This window comes from Mesoplodon mirus (genome assembly GCF_964341445.2).
Source record: "Mesoplodon mirus genome assembly, chromosome: 5".
NCBI lineage: Eukaryota > Metazoa > Chordata > Mammalia > Artiodactyla > Ziphiidae > Mesoplodon > Mesoplodon mirus.
The window spans coordinates 70,715,382-70,732,921 of record NC_138980.1 but is presented as its reverse complement, the minus strand read 5'-3'; the positions used below and the strand labels follow the sequence as shown (position 1 = coordinate 70,732,921).

Genomic DNA, 17,540 nt, shown 5'->3' with positions numbered 1-17,540 from the left:
ATTATTATCAGGATTCAGTTCCTTGCAGGCTGTTGGATTCTGTCTGGTTGTTGACTGGAGGCTGCCTTCATTTGCTTGCCATGGGACCTTCTTTATAGGTAGCTCACATTCATGGCCACTTACTTCTTCAAAGCCAGTAAGAAAGGGTCTTCTTGCTAGAAGGAACATTGTATTCTTGTGGAATGTTATCGCCTACATCCTGTCACTTTTGCCATATGCTATTGGTTAGAAGCAAGTCACAGATAATATACTCAGAGGGAGGGGGATTACTCCAGGGGTAAATACCCAGAGGCAGGAATCATGGTAGCCACCTTAGTCTGCGGGCCTTGATGGATTTCACTGAAGATAATATAAGAGCCCAGTATGGTAAAAAAGCTATAAAAATAACATTGATTGTGGAGACTAGCAAAAAAAAAAAAAATAGTAGTAATGGTACTGTCAGGGAAAGTTCATTTTAAGGGCTTTAGAGCTGCCAGGTGGTATTTGAGGTGATTCTCAATTTCTTGTTGAATCCAAGGAGAGCTGTAGCCTGAGGAATTGATGAGGAAAGGAAGATGTGAGGATTTAATAGAGAAGTGTAGTTTGAAAAATTCCCAGGCTTGATATTTGTTAGAAGTTGTTGGAAAGAAAGTCAAGGAATTTAGTGTATTCCCCCATAGCTAGGGTGTGTCCAATAATCAGTCGATAGAAATGTCTTATTTTTGTAATCTGTTTTTCTCAGCTGTGATTCATTCTGTAGAAAAGACTGGGGCTTAGGCCTGGTATGCTTAAGCAAGTTTAGCAGCTGTGGCACAGGATGGATAACTTTATAGTACCAGTATTAATAAAGTCATAATAATAGTAATAGTAATGAACATTTATTGAGCACTTAAGGACTAGACACTTTCCTAATTCTATGAGGTTATTCCTTCATAGGGTTAGAAAATGGTACTAACATTTTACAGCCCTCTAAGTTTACCAGTAAGTTTACAGATAAGGAAACCAAAACTTAATAGGGAAGTACCTTATATAAGATCACATAGTTACTTATAGGGAAGTAACTTACATAAGATCACATATAGTGGAGCCAGAAAGTATTGCAGAATGGTAAAAAAAAAGGATGGAAAATAGTTGGAAAGTGATAAAAATAGAGGGCCAACCCAGGTGATCCAGTGTTTAATAGGCAGTATTGTCTACTGGTTAAGACTATGTTCTGGAACCAGACTTTCTGGATTTGAATCCTGACTTTACCAATGCTATCAGTGTGACCACAGGCAAATTAATTAACCTTTCTGTGACTTTGTTACCTCATCTGTAAAATGGGAATAAGAATACGTACTTCAGGTTAGTTACGAGAATTAGATGAGTTAATGCATGAAAAGTGCTTAGATAAAACATTAACTGGCTCAGAATAAGTTTCAAATTAAATATTCCAATAAAATAATACATTCTAGAAATCAAGCATTGGAGAAAATGGGAAGGAGAAAATTGTCAAAGAAATCATACTAGAACAGTTCCCAGAACTGAAAATCAAAAGGGCCCAGTGACTGAGTAACCAGAACAAGGGGCAGAAAAAAGATTCACACATGAAATTTTAGCATATCATGGATAAAAAGAAGATTTTGAAAGTTCTCAGAAAAGTCAGGGCACATAGAAAAGACTGGGAATGAGAATACTGGATTTCTCAATGCAGTTTTAGATTCTAGAAGAAAATGAAGCAGTGCCCCCCAAATTCAGAGAGAAAAAGTTATCTATTCTGGAATCTGTCTGCAGATAAACATAAGACAAGACATTTTCATATAGGTGAGGGCTCAAAATTTCTCTTCCTTACATCCTTCCGTAGGAAGCTAATAGAGAATGAGGTCCAGGAAATGGGATCTAACAGGAGAGAAGAGAAAGGGAAGTCCAAGGACCTCAGATTTGTAGGAGACTTAAGTAGCAGCCAGTCTAGATTATAGCAAAGGATGGAGGATCAGGGGAGAAAATGGAATCAATAGATTATTTGTTTATTTGTGGGATCTGGAAAATAATACTGATGGGAATTTGATAGATCTGTTGGACTTCTGGAAATTAGTGGTACAGACTTGAGATTAAGCAAATGAAGGACCAAGGCAATAATTAACTTTAATAAAAACATTGTTCAAGGAAAAATATAATCATAATGTATACTTGGCTCAGCAGTGAATTGTATTTATATAATTTGTACAACATATAAAAAATATAAACCCTGGATATTGATTTAACCTAAAACTTTTATGTGACTTTATTGTGGGGAAGGGGAAGGGGAGTGGGATAGAATGGTTTAAGAAAGCTACTTCATTTGCCATAAAAGCAAGTCTACAAATAATGTCTTGACCAACCAATAACAACAGTATAAGCATATTACTTAGTAGTGCACAAAGTGACTGTTAGAAGAAATGGCTAAGAGTTTAAATTTGTTGTCTCTGGAAGCAGTATGGGAGGAGGCTTAGAAATTGTTCTTTTTGTTTATAATCTCTTGTAGCATCTATTTTTTAAAACTATCCATGTATTATTTTTGAATGAAAATAAAATAATTTCTAAAAAAAAATGATGTGTATAGATAATATACAAGTAAGAGAGAAATCAGTGATTTTAGTTCTGCCTCAAAAAATAAAAGTAAAGAAATCCTTACTGGATTGAACTCCTAAGTAGTTATTTCACTAAGTCTTTCAGATTACTAGCCAGCTACACATAGACATTCTTACTGTCTCATGTCCTACTGTCCAGTGGCATCTGTCCCATCATTTTGTAAGGGGAACAGCAGTTAGTAATACACTGTAGAACAAAGCGATTGTAATCAGATGTTAACTACATAATCACAGCACTAATTCAGTAAAATGAAAAGAGATAAAAAAACAGTACAAATTACAGAGCTTCTGATTCCTCAGGTTCATTCTTACTTCAGGGAGGGGAAGTGTGACCCAGTTAACTTAAAAACAGATTGATTTTGTTGCTGCTGACTGATGTCAGAGTCAAAGTGAGATTTTCAGAAGTGAAATTACACTGACAAATACAGGAAAGTTATAAAAGAGATGAATTAGTACCGTAAGAGTTTAGAGAAATCAGGTTTGTTTCAATTTCCTGTAGGGAAAGGTGATTGGATATTTGTATGTGGTTGACACTTGGGTCTTTAGAGAAATTGAATATTTGAATAAAGTGTGCTAAGAAAAAGTGTATCTCTTAAAATGTTTAGGCTTTCTGGGCCTCCCTGGTGGCGCAGTGGTTGAGAGTCCGCCTGCCGATGCAGGGGATACGGGTTCGTGCCCCGGTCTGGGAGGATCCCATATGCCGCGGAGCGGCTGGGCCCGTGAGCCATGGCCGCTGGGCCTGCGCATCCGGAGCCTGTGCTCCGCAACGGGAGAGGCCACAACAGTGAGAGGCCCGCATACCGCCAAAAAAAAAAAAAAAAAAAAAAGTTTAGGCTTTCTTGTATATATTTTCATTGTGGTTGTGTTTAGAAAAATTATTTTGAATGGAAGACCTCTACCTAGGAATTGTTACTGTTTTCAGTTGGGAAAACTTTACTGAAGAATAAAAAATGCAAGATCTCTCAAAGAAAGAGAGATAAAATGTCCAAAATTGGAAACATGGAGGCTTTCAGGGCATGTGCATAGCTGATCTCAACTTTATTCTCTAGTCTTACCTCCCAGTTCAGTGCTTAGGCCACCTGACTGTTCTTTCTTATCTTTATCCATCTCCTTTACATTCTTTACACTCTCCACCCCTAGCACTTCCGTGTGAAATAATGCTTCCAGGTCTTTAAGGTCCAATCAGATGTTGTCTTTTCCATGGTATTTTGTTTGATTCCTTGCTAGCTGGGAATACTCACCTCTGTTCAACTCTCAGCGCATTAAATTCTCTGTCTTATGGTTGTTTTTATCTGTTTTTTAATTAAAAAAATTTTTAAAGTTATATTAATCCATTATTTTATTTCAAATTAATATTAGCTTCTTATTTCATTAAAAGCATACACAGTCTTGAATGGTAAAGAGCAAACATGCAAAGCAGTAATGTCATGGAAATAGCTACCTTGGTTGCAAAACTAAGGGATGATACTTTTGTGCACATGGTTTAGGATGTGTTCCCTGTTGCATGTACATAAAGCAAGACCAACAGCAGTAACATCTAAGGAGATGATGACATATTTACCTTTTTTTTTTTTTTTTAGGTATAGTTGATGTACAGTATTACATAAGTTTCAGGTGTACAACATGGTGATTCACAATTTTTAAAGGTTATACTCTATTTATAGTTTTTATAAAATATTGGCTATATTCCCTGTGTTGTAATTATGGTTGTTCTTAAATGTGCTTGATCTCTTATAGAATAGGAGTGATATCTTCTCTGCTTTGGATGTTCTGTCTTCTAGGGTATATTATATAGACTGAGTGCTTAGAGAATTTTTGGTTTAGTTATTTTGTAAATATAGGTTCAAGGTTCTACAAAGCAGTCCTTCCTAAAAATAAATTGTTTTAATAGGTTGACAGTCTTCCCTGAATCCTTTCTGTCTTTCCTTTCATGTGTATGAGATATTTGTTTTAGTCGTTGCTGACAGATGACTTTTGATTTTTGTCTTTCAGTCTTACCTCCAGTATTAGTGCCTCGTCATAATGAATTCAACCCACAACACAGCCTTCTGGTTCAGTTTAGAAACTTAAGCCACAATGAACCTCACATGCCACAAAATGCAACGTTTCCAGATTCTTTCCATCAGCCCAACAACACTCCTTTTCCCTTATCTCCAAATAGTCCCTACCCTCCTTCCCCTGCTAGCAGCACATATCCCAACTCCCCAGCAAGTTCTGGACCAGGAAGTCCATTTCAGCTCCCAGGTAAGAATTTATTTTATTGATACAAAAAAATAACTTCTAAGAGTTAGCAGTTGTTCTAATACTGCTGATCCTCTGGGTCAACTGTTAATATGCCAAGAGCCAACTATTTTTGACTATTCTTTGGTAATTGTTTGATTTCCAGAAGAGTTTGGGATTTTATTTTGCCAAGTACCATAAGTTTAAAAAAATGTAAGTAGACATATTTTTCACAAAATATAGAAACAATCCTGAAATTTGTATAGAACCATAAAAGACCCCGAATAGCCAAAGCGGTTTTCAGAAAGAAGAACAAAGCAGAAGGCATCACACTCCCTGATTTCAAACTGTATTACAAAGCTGTAATTAGCAAAATAATATAATATTGGCATAAAGACAGACACATAGATCATTGGAACAGAATAGAGAGTCCAGAAATAAACTCATGCAAAAATGGTCAATTATTGGGTGGGCCAAAAGGTTCGTTCAGTTTTTTCCGTAAGATGGCTCTAGTAGCACTTAGTTGTCTTTAACTTCAGTTGGAACAGTTTTGTTAGATTGTATTTGACAGCCGTCATATCAGCATGCATTTACAAAAAGACTTATCAAAATTGGTCAATTTTTGTGCAGTCATTTTAATATTGAAGATGGATGGAAAAAAGCAACATTTTCAGCATATTATGCTTATGCTTTATTATTTCAAGACACGTAGAAATGCAACTGCAACGGGTTAGAAGTAACAAGTGTTGGTGAGGATCTGGAGATATGGGAACTCTTGTGCACTGTTGGTGGGAATGTAAATTAGTACAGCCACTTTTGAAAACACTATGGAGTTTCCTCAAAAAAATAAAAAATAGAACTACCATGTGATTCTGCAGTTCTACTTCTGGATATTTATCCAAAGAAAACAAAAACACTAAGACAGAAAGATATCTACCCCCCCACCATGTTCATTGCAGCATTATTTACAGTAGACATGATTTGGAAGCAGCCTAAGTGTCCACTGATAGATGAATGGATGAAGAAGATATGATAACACACACACACACATACACACGCAGTGGAATATTATCCAGCCATAAAAAAGAATGAAATCTTGCCATTTGTGACGACATGGATGAACCTTGACAGCATTATGCTAGATGAAATAAGACTGAGAAAGACAAATACAATATGGTCTCTCTCAAATAAGATATGTGGAATCTTAAAAAATAAATAAGAAACTAAGCTCACAGATACAGAGGACAGATTGGTGGTTGCCAGAGGTGGTGGGGGAAGTGGATGAACTGTTTTATTTTTTTTTAGTTTAAATAAATTGAATTTTTTAGAAAAGCAAACACAATTTGGGGGAGATCAGAGATTACCCTTTAAGAATAATGACAGTAAAATAAGATAGAATTGAAAAATTGCAATCCCTCCTCCCAACCCACCTTCCCTCTCTCATTGCTTGATCTTTCTCTATAGCATGTATTACAATCCAGTATAGTATATATTGTCTTTATTTACAGTCTGCCTTTCCCCAGCCTCCCCCGTCTTGACTATAAACTCCATGAATACAGGGATTTTATAGCATCTTTTGTTTATTGCTACATACCCAGTACCTATATCAGAATCTAATATGCAGTAGATCCTCAATAAATATTTGTTAAATGAACAGACAAAATTATAGCAACACATAAATACATTTACTGCTGACTATAGATATACCCATATGTCAAGTGGTTGCCAGTGCAGCTTGAGAGATTGAAGCCAAATGGTGTTAATTTGAAAGGTTTCATAGAGAGGAGTCCTATATACAGTAAAGGCAGCGTGTAGTAAAAGCTTATCAAAAACATAAAGGCAAAATGACTGTTTGATGAATGTGAAGTAAAGTAGCTAATCTGGAAACAATGTTAGATATCAATTGACCATTTATTGGATCAAATTACTAAATCCATATATACCATCAGGCATTAAAATTAAGTTCTACCAAAACAACAGCAGCAACAAAGGAAGTAGCTATATTTGAGGTAAAGTTAAATATTTTCGTATAATTTATAATACCAAGTACCATTTATCAAGTGCCTTTTATGTAACTAATGCTGTGATGAAAGATACCACATTAAATTTAATCTTCAGAAGAACCAAGTGAGATAGATGTTTTTCTTGTTTTATGGATGGAAAACGAAACTGGTATTAACCCCAAGAGCTTAAATACCTTGCGTAAGGTCGTACAGCTAGTTAAGTGGGGGTTCAGGCCCAGGTTTCTCTGACTCTAAAGTGTGTGCTTTTTTAACTTTGCTACATTGCTTGTCAAATCATTTTGTACTTCGGTAGGTTAAAATGAGCCCCAGTTATCTTTAATTAGGTAACTGATGCACTGATTTGCCTGAAGAAGGATCATAAGTGGATTTTTAAAGTTGCTAAATTTTGTTAATGGCATGCCTGTTTTATGTGAGTAAATCGTGAGGTCACTGTGTCAAGAAATATTGGGATGCCTACTGTTGTAAGTAGGGTCATATGTAAATACGTACTTTGTAGTTTCTTTACTGCAGTGAAGTAGCAACTGATGAAGTTGTATTTTGTTGTGTTGTGTTTCTTTGAAGAGGATTTCAGTTCCAACTGTTTAACTTGCTGTTAGGTGTTCAAAAACTAATTTTCATCCTTTGTCCTTGATTCAGTGCTGATTGCAGCTCTGTCTCAAAATACATCTTATACAAACTTTGAGGTGAAAGACAAGTTATATTCAGTATTTACAGTTATGAGACAAATAAGTATAGCTGTAGCTTTTATAAAGGTTTTCAACCACAAATGTTGGAACTCAAACGATATTCTAGTTAACTTTCAGTTTCCTAAGAGCCACTTAATAGGATTTAGCCATTAAATAGGACAGAGCAACCATGTTAAGACACTGCAGAAGAATTAGACAGCTGCTGTTGGTGTTGGCAAATTTTGAAAGAGCGTGGTTTTATTTTCCAGTTTTAAATAACCATACAGTATGTGATGATCTTGATAATTCAAAAATGTCTCTGTAGATATCTATCTAAACAAGGGTAATCTGTGGCCTTCAGATTGACCTGCAGTAGTTGCAGTTTCTCTGAGCATATGACTCTAAGCAAATGGAGGCAAAATTCTTGACCTTGAATTCTATTTTAGTGAATTTTAGCACTGATCTTACTATCCTGGATTGGAACAAATTCATGTGGACCTGCAGTAGGTTTCTGGTAGCTAATGGGTGTGCTGTGTTTTCTCCTTTTCCCTTGCCCTAAGGTAGCATCCTACATTTTTGTGTGTCTCTGATGTTCGGTAATGAATCCTGCTGGTAATCTTAAGAATTTTCAGATGCGTTTAGATTAACTTTGAGCAGGATGAAGATTTTAACTGTTCTTTTGGGGCTTAACTTGTCTCATTTTCCTCCTCTTAGCTGATACTCCTCCTCCTGCATATATGCCACCAGATGATCAGATGGGTCAAGATAATTCCCAGCCCATGGATACAAGCAATAATTTGATTCCTCAGATTATGCCCAGTATATCCAGCAGAGGTAAGAGAAATATAATACTTACTTTGTTGTTGCTCTTTTTTTTTTAACTTCTTAGCCACTTTTAACAACCAGCTTTATTGAGGTACAGTAATTTATTTTTTTAATTTAATTTTATTTTTTATACAGCAGGTTCTTATAAAGTTATCTATTTTATACATATTAGTGTATACATGTCAATCCCAATCTCCCAGTTCATCCCACCACCCCCACCCCCCTGCTGCTTTCTCCGCTTGGTGTCCATACGTTTGTTCTCTACATCTGCGTCTCAATTTCTACCCTGCAAACAGGTTCATCTGTACCATTTTTCTAGGTTCCACATACATACGATAATATACGATATTTGTTTTTCTCTTTCTGACTTACTTCACTCTGTATGACAGTCTCTAGATCCATCCACGTCTCTACAAATTACCCAATTTCGTTCCATTTTATGGCTGAGTAATATTCCATGGTATATATGTACCACATCTTCTTTATCCATTCGTCTGTTGATGGGGATTTAGGTTGCTTCCATGACCTGGCTATTGTAAATAGTGCTGCATTGAACATTGGGGTTCATGTGTCTTTTTGAATTATGGTTTGCTCTGGGTATGTGCCCAGTAATGGGATTGCTGGGTCATATGGTAATTCTATTTTTAGTTTTTTAAGGAATCTCCATACTGTTCTCCATAGTGACTCTACCAATTTACATTCCCACCAACAGTGCAGAAGGGTTCCATTTTCTCCACACCCTCTCCAGCATTTGTTGTATGTAGATTTTCTGATGATGCCAGTTCTAACTGGTGTGAGGTGATACCTCACTGTAGTTTTGATTTGCATTTCTCTAATAATTAGTGATGTTGAGCAGCTTTTCATGTGCTTCTTGGCCACCTGTATGTCTTCTTTTTTTTTCTTTCATTTAAAAAATTTTTAACATCTTTATTGCAGTATAATTGCTTTACAATGGTGTGTTAGTTTCTGCTTTATAACAAAGTGTGTCAGCTATGCATATACATATATCCCCATATCCCCTCCTCTTGTGTCTCCCTGCCTCCCTCCCTCCCTATCCCACCCCTCTAGGTGGTCACAAAGCACCGAGCTGATCTCTCTGTGCTATGTGGCTGCTTCCCACTAGCTGTCTATTTTACATTTGGTAGTGTATATAAGTCCATGCCACTCTCTCACTCTGTCCCAGCTTACCCTTCCCCCTCCCCGTGTCCTCAAGTCCATTCTTTACATCTGTGTCTTAATTCCTGTCCTGTCCCTAGGTTCTTCAGAACGATTTTTTTTTATATTCCATATATATGTGTTAGCATACTATATTTGTTTTTCTCTTTCTGACTTACTTCATTCTGTATGACAGACTCCAGGTCCATCCACCTCACTACAAATAATTCAATTTCGTTTCTTTTTATGGCTGAGTAATATTCCATTGTATATATGTGCCACATCTTCTTTATCCATTTATCTGTCGATAGACACTTCCATGTCCTGGCTGTTGTAAATAGAGCTGCAGTGAACGTTGTGGTACATGACTCTTTGAATTATGGTTTCCTCAGTGTATATGCCCAGTAGTGGGATTGCTGGGTCGTATGGTAGTTGTATTTTTAGTTTCTTAAGGAACCTCCATACTGTTCTCCATAGTGGCTGTATCAATTTACATTCCCACCAACAGTGCAGGAGGGTTCCCTTTTCTCCACACCCTCCCCAGCATTTACTGTTTGTAGATTTTCTGATGATGGCCATTCTGACAGGTGTGAGGTGATACCTCATTGTAGTTTTGATTTGCATTTCTCTAATAATTAGTGATGTTGAACATTCTTTCATGTGTTTGTTGGCAGTCTGTATATCTTCTTTGGAGAAATGTCTATTTAGGTCTTCTGCCCATTTTTGGATTGGGTTGTTTGTTTTTTTGATACTGAGCTGCATGAGCTTCTTGTAAATTTTGGAGATTAATCCTTTGTCAGTTGCTTCATTTGCAAATATTTTCTCCCATTCTGAGGGTTGTCTTTTCATCTTGTTTATGGTTTCCTTTGCTGTGCAAAACCTTTTTTTTTTTTTTTTGCGGTATGCGAGCCTCTCACTGTTGTGGCCTCTCCCGTTGTGGAGCACAGGCTCCGGACGCGCAGGCCCAGCGGCCATGGCTCACGGGCCCAGCCACTCCGCGGCATGTGGGATCTTCCCGGACCGGGGCAGGAACCCGTGTCCCCTGCATCGGCAGGCGGACTCTCAACCACTGCGCCACCAGGGAAGCCCTGTGCAAAACCTTTTAAGTTTCATTAGGTCCCGTTGTTTATTTTTGTTTTTATTTCCATTTCTCCAGGAGGGGAGTCAAAAAGGATCTTGCTGTGATTTATGTCATAGAGTGTTCTGCCAATGTTTTCCTCTAAGAGTTTTAGTGTCTGGCCTTACATTTAGATCTTTAATCCATTTTGAGTTTATTTTTGTGTATGGTGTTAGGGAATATTCTAATTTCATTCTTTTACATGTAGCTGTCCAGTTTTCCCAGCACCACTTATTAAAGAGGCTGTCTTTTCTCCATTGTATATTCTTGCCTCCTTTATCAGAAATAAGGTGACCATATGTATGTGGGTTTATCTCTGGGCTTTCTATCCTGTTCCATTGATCTATATTTCTGTTTTTGTGCCAGTACCATACTCTCTTGATTACTGTGGCTTTGTAGTATAGGTGGAAGTCAGGGAGCCTGATTCCTCTGGCTCCTTTTTTCTTTCTCAAGATTGCTTTGGCTATTTGGGGTCTTTTATGTTTCCATACAAATTTTGAAATTTTTTGTTCTAGTTCTGTGAAAAATGCCATTGGTATTTTGATAGGGATTGCATTGACTCTGTAGATTGCTTTGGGTGGTAGAGTCATTTTCACAATGTTGATTCTTCCAATCCAAGAACACGGTATATCTTTCCATCTGTTTATATCATCTTTAATATCTTTCATCAGTGTCTTATTGATTCCTTCTAGTGTATTTTTCATTTCAGTTATTGTATTGTTCATCTGTGTTTGTTTGTTCTTTAATTCTTCTAGGTCTTTGTTAAACATTTCTTGCATCTTCTCGATCTTTGCCTCCATTCTTTTTCCCAGGTCCTGGATCATCTTCATTATCATTATTCTGAATTCTTTCTCTGGAAGGTTGCCTATCTGCACTTCATTTAGCTGTTTTACTGGGGTTTTATCTTGTTCCTTCATCTGGTACAAAGTCTTTGCCTTTTCATTTTGTCTGTCTTTCTGTGAATGTGGTTTTCCTTCCACAGGCTGCAGAATTGTAGTTCTTCTTGCTTCTGCTGTCTGCCTTCTGGTGGATGAGGCTATCTAAGAGGCTTGTGGAAGTTTCCTGATAGGAGGGACTGGTGGTGGGTAGAGCTGGGTGTTGCTCTGGTGGGCAGAGCTCAGTAACACTTTAATCTGCTTGTCTACCGATGGGGGGGACTGGGTTCCCTCCCTGTTGGTTGTTTGGCCTGAGGTGACCCAGCACTGGAGCCTACCTGGGTCTTTGGTGGGGCTAATGGCGGACTCTGGGAGGGCTCACGCCAACGAGTACTTCCCAGAACTTCTGCTGCCAGTGTCCTTGTCCCCACGGTGAACCACAGCCACCCCCCTGCCTCTGCAGGAGACCCTCCAACATTAGCAGGTAGGTCTGGTTCAGTCTCCAATGGGGTTGCTGCTCTTTCCCCTGGGTCCCAATGCGCACACTACTTTGTGTGTGCCCTCCAAGAGTGGAATCTCTGTTTCCCCCAGTCCGGTCGAAGTCCTGCAATCAAATCCAACTAGCCATCAAAGTCTGATTCTCTACGAATTCCTCCTCCCGTTGCCTGACCCCCAGGTTGGGAAGCCTGGCGTGGGGCTCAGAACCTTCACTGCAGTGGGTGGACTTCTGTGGTATGAGTGTTCTCCAGTTTGTGAGTCACCCACCCAGCAGTTATGGGATTTGATTTTATTGTGATTGCACCCCTCCTACCATCTCATTGTGGCTTCTCCTTTGTCTTTGGATGTGAGGTATCTTTTTTGGTGAGTTCCAGTGTCTTCCTGTCAATGATTGATCAGCAGTTAGTTGTGATTCCAGTGCTCTCGCAAGAGGGAGTGAGCGCATGTCCTTCTACTCCGCCATCTTGAACCGTAATAATTTATATACCATAAAATTTATCCATTTTAAGTGTATGATTTGATGATTTTTAGTAAATGTGTAAAGTTTTACACCATCACCACAATCTAGTTTTGGAACATTTTCATAACCCTTTAAAAATATCTCTTGTGCCTATTTGCAATCTATCCCCTCCTGTCCCCAGCTCCAGGAACCTTCTAATCTGTTTTCTGTACCTGTAGATTTGCCTTTTCCGAACTTTTCATATAAGTAGAATCACAAAATGCGTTGTTTTCAGGATTCATCCATGTTGCACCATGTATCAATAATGTTCTTTTTTATTGCTGAACAGTATTTTATTGTATGGATATACCACATCTTGTTTACCCATTTATCTGTTGATGGACATTTGAATTGTTTCTGGTTTTTGGCTAGCATGAACAATGCTGTAATCAACACTTGCAGATAGGTCTTTGTTTTTATTTTTCTACGTCACAGGGTAAATTTAAGTATTTAAGAGAAACTACCAAATTACTGTAAAGTGAGAGCACCATTTTACATTTTTACCAGTACCATATGAGGGTTCTAGTTTCTCCATATCCTCCTAACACTGTGGTATGCGGGCCTCTCACCGTTGTGGCCTCTCCCGTTGCGGAGCACAGGCTCTGGACGCGCAGGCCCAGCGGCCTTGGCTCACGGGCCTAGCCGCTCCGCGGCATGTGGGATCTTCCTGGACCGGGGCACGAACCCATGTCCCCTGCATCGGCAGGCGGACTCCCAACCACTGCGCCACCAGGGAAGCCCCATTTATCTTTTTGATTATAGTTATTCTGATGGGTGTGAAATGGTGTCTCATTTGTTTTAATTTGTATTTCCCTAATGAGTAATGATTTTGAACATTTTTAATGTACCTAGACATTCATGTATCTCCTTTGGCTTATTTAAATCTTTTGCCTTGTTTTTTTAAGTGGGTTGTTTGTCTTATTGTTGAGTTATAAGAGTGCTGTATATATTTTGGATAGAGTCCTTTGTTTGTCTTATTATTGAGTTTTAAGTGCTCTGTATATATTTTGAAAAGAAGTCCTTTATCAGATATGTGATTTGCAAATATTTTCTCTCAATCTGTGGATTATCTTTTCATTTTCTTAATGGTGTCTTTTGAAGCACAAAAGTTTTTAATTTTGATGAAGTTATCAATTTTTTTGTGGATTATGCTTTTGGTGTTATATCTAAAAAATCTATGTCTATCCCAAGGTCATAAAAATTATTCTCCTGTGTTTTCTCCTAGAAGTTCTTTAGCTCTTATATTTAGGTCTATGATTCATTTTGAGTTAAGGTTTTTGTATGTTAATGGTCTAAATTCATCTTTGTGCAAGTAGATATCCAGTTGGTTCTAGCACTGTCTGTTGAAAAGAGTATCATTTCTCCACTGAATTGTCTTGGCATCTTTTTCAGAAATCAGTTGACTATAAATTTAAGAGTTTATTTCAGGACTCTCAATTTTGTCCATTGATCTGTATGTCTATACTCACCGTCTTGATTACTAAAGTTTTATAGTAAGTGTTGAAAACAAGAAGTGTTAGTCCTCCAACTTTGTTCTTCTTTTTAAAAATTGTTTGGCAATTCTGCATTCTTTGCATATTTTCATATCATTTCAGTATCAGTTTGTCAATTTCTGTCCCCCACCAAAACTCTTCCTTGGACTTTGATAGAATTCACATTGAATCTTTAAATCAACTTGGGGAGATTTGCTGTCCTCTTCTAGTACACAGACATGGAATGTCTCCCTTTTCTTTTCTTTTTAAATTTATTGCTAAGTGAGTGGAAGAGTTTTTTAATTTCGAGTTTGGATTCTTCATTGGTAGATAGAAATAAAATTGATTGGATGAAGGCAGTCAAAAGGCACATACTTCCAGTTATAAGATAAATAAGTACTAGGGATATAATGTACAACATGATAAACGTAGTTAACACTGTTGTATGTTATATACGAAGCTGTTAAGAGAGTAAATCCTAAGAGTTCTCATCACAAGGAAAAAGTTTTTTTCTGTTTTTTTAATTTTGTGTCTATATGAGATGATAGGTGTTCACTAAATTTACTGTGATAATCGTTTCATGATGTATGTAAGACAAATCATTATGCTGTATACCTTAAACTTATATAGTGCCATATATCAGTTGTATCTCAGTAAAACTGTATGAAAAAGACTTAAAAAAAGACTTGCGTCGCCTGCATCTTTAATTGCTTTGCCAGTTTGAGCTGTAATTTTAGACGTAATTTTTGCTACAAAGATTTAAAATATAAGAGCATTTTAACCACTCTAAAATTTAGAAATAGGAACTTGAGACAAATTAGATTTTTCTAATAGAAATGTTCTGAGCCTAAAGCCCTAAAGGAGAGTAAGGAAACCAATTAACTTTAATTTAAATAATCATGTCTTAAGTAGTGAATGAACCAAGTTCTATTGTTAAAGAACAACTGTATTAAATCCCTGAAAGGTTAGTTTCAAAATGGCATTAATGCAGTGGTTTCAGGTCTAACTAATGAAATAAATTTCTATTGGTCACTATAAAAAAATTATTTTTTAATTAAAAACATACAGTTGAATTTTGTATATTAATCTTGTAACCTGAAACCTTGCTGAATTCATTTATTAGTTCTAGTGGTAGGCTTTTTGTGTGTGCATATGTGGATTCCTTAAGGTCTTTTAAATATAGGAGCATGTCATCCATGAATAAAGAATAGTATTTTTTTTCCTATCCAATCTGAATGCGTTTAACTTCTTCTCTCTTATTATTAAAGGGCATATATGAAAAACCTATAGCTATCATAATTAATGACAAAAAACTGAATTACTTTCCACCTATAATTGGGAGTAAGACAATGATGTCGGCATTTATTACTTCTGTTCAGTATTGTTCTAGAGAGTCTAGCCAGCAAACTGTTAGTTCTCTTCTATTCCTAGATTGAGAATTTTTATCATGAATGAATGTTGGATTTTCTCAAAAGCTTTTTCTGCATCTACTGAGATGATCATGTGAGTTTTTTGTTCTTTTTTTCTAGTAACAAGATGTATTACATGAATTGACTTTCTGATGTTAAACAACCTTGTATTCCTAGGATAAAACCCATGTGGTCATGGTGTATAATCCTTTTTTATATATTGCTTGGTTAGGTTTACTAATATTTTGTTGAGTATTTTTGCTTGTATATTCATGAGGGATATTGGTCTGTAATTTTCTTGTGATGTCTTTGTTTGGTATTGCTGTCAGGTAATAATGGCCTCATGGAATGAGTTGGGAAGTGTTCCCTCCTATTTTTGGAAGAGTTTTTGAAATATTAGTATTATTTCTTCTTTAAATATGTGGTAGAATTTACCAGTGAAGCCATTTCGGCTTGGACTTCTATTTGTGGGAAGATTTTAAATAATCGATTCAGTTTCTTTAGTTATTATATTGGTCTATTCAGAGTTTGTTTTTTCTTGAGTCAATTTTGGTAATTTGTGTCTTTCTGGGAATTTGTCCATTTCATCTAAATTATCTAATTTGGCATAAAGTTTTTTGTAGTATCCTTTATAATCTCTAATTTCTGTAGGAGTTGGTAGTGATGTATTAATTCCTGATTTTGGTAGTTTGTGTCATGTTCTTTTTTTCTTGTTGGTTTAGTTAAGGGATTGTCAATTTTGTTTATCTTTTGAATGACAACTTTTCCCTCTTCCATTGAATTCCACTCTAATCTTTATTTCCTTCATTTTTCTTGCTTTGAAGAATGCAAGTTTACTTTTAGTTTACTTTTCTTTTTATAGTTTCTGAATCTTACATTATTAATTTGAGTTGTTTCTTTTCTAATATGTGTGTTAAAAACTATTTCTTTCCCTCTAATCACACCTTTAATTGCATCCCATAAATTTTTATTTTTGTTTGTCTTTATTTTTATTCAGTTGAAAATATTTTAAAATTTCCGTTGTGGTTTCTTCTTTGACCCATGGATTATTTAGTAGCATGTTACCCAATTTCCAAATATTTCAAGATTTCCCAAATTTCTTTTTGTTGTTGATTCCTAATTTAATTCTGTTGTGTGCTTTGAACATATTTGGTATGATTTCAGTTCTTTAAATTTGTTGAGACTTGTTTTATGCTTGTTTTTGTATAGCCTGTGACCTAAGAATAGTTTCTAGATTATTAAAGAATTGTTAAGAAGAAGAAGAATACATGACAGATAGTATGTGGCCTGCAAAACCTAAGGTATTTGTATCCCACTTGGTCATGGTGTATAATCCTTTTTATATGTTGCTGGATTTGCCCATTTGGGTGGGCAGAAAAGATTTGCCAACCCTTGGCAAAACATATAGTCTCTTTTAGACAATACTCCATGTGCCTTTGAAAAAATTGTATATTCTGATGTTGTAGGGTGTCATAGGATCTCTGAATTTCAGTTAGATGAAGCTGGTCAGTAGTGTTCAGATCTTCTGTATCCTTGCTTATTTTCTTTCTAATTGTTCTATCAATTATTGAGAGTGGGAGATTGAAGTTCCCAACTACTACTGTTGAATTATGTATTTCCACTTCTAGTTCTGTTCGTTTTTGCTTCTTGTACTTTGGGGGCTCTGTTGTGTACAATTCAGTAGCATTGAGTACATCCACATTATTCAGCAAACCATCACTCCTATCCATTTTCAGAACTTTTTCATCATTTCAAATAGAACTCTGTACCTATTAAATAATGACTCCCCATTCTCCCTCACCTTACCCCCTTGGTAACTACCATTCTATAATTTACATTAGGATTCATTTTTTGTATTAACATTCTTTGGGTTGTAACAAATGAATAATGACATGTAGCCATAATTATAGTATCATATAGAATCACTGCCCTAAAAATCCTCTGTGCTCTGACTGTTCATCCCTCCCTCTCTCCTAACCCCTGGCAACCACTGATATTTTTATTGTCTCCATAGTTTTGCCTTTTCCAGATGTCTTGTAATTGGAATCTTACAGTATGTAGCCTTTTCAGATTGGCTTCTTCACTTAGTAATATACATTTAAGTCCCCCACCAACCATGTCTTTTCATGGCTTGATAGCTCATTTCTTTTTAGTGTTGAATAATATTCCATTGTCTGGTGTACCACAGTTTAT

The 17,540-nt window shown here is 36.5% G+C and overlaps 1 protein-coding gene across 2 annotated transcripts in view; it reads left to right on the top strand.

The window, feature by feature from the left end:
• SMAD5 (SMAD family member 5) overlaps window positions 1-17,540 on the top strand; it is a 107,365-nt gene that overhangs the window by 77,397 nt on the left and 12,428 nt on the right. For both annotated transcript variants that reach the window (XM_082623996.1, XM_082623995.1), the window contains 2 exons: window positions 4,581-4,832; window positions 8,212-8,331. In XM_082623996.1, coding sequence (XP_082480122.1) covers window positions 4,581-4,832; window positions 8,212-8,331 — 372 coding nt within the window. The remainder of the gene's footprint in view (window positions 1-4,580; window positions 4,833-8,211; window positions 8,332-17,540) is intronic.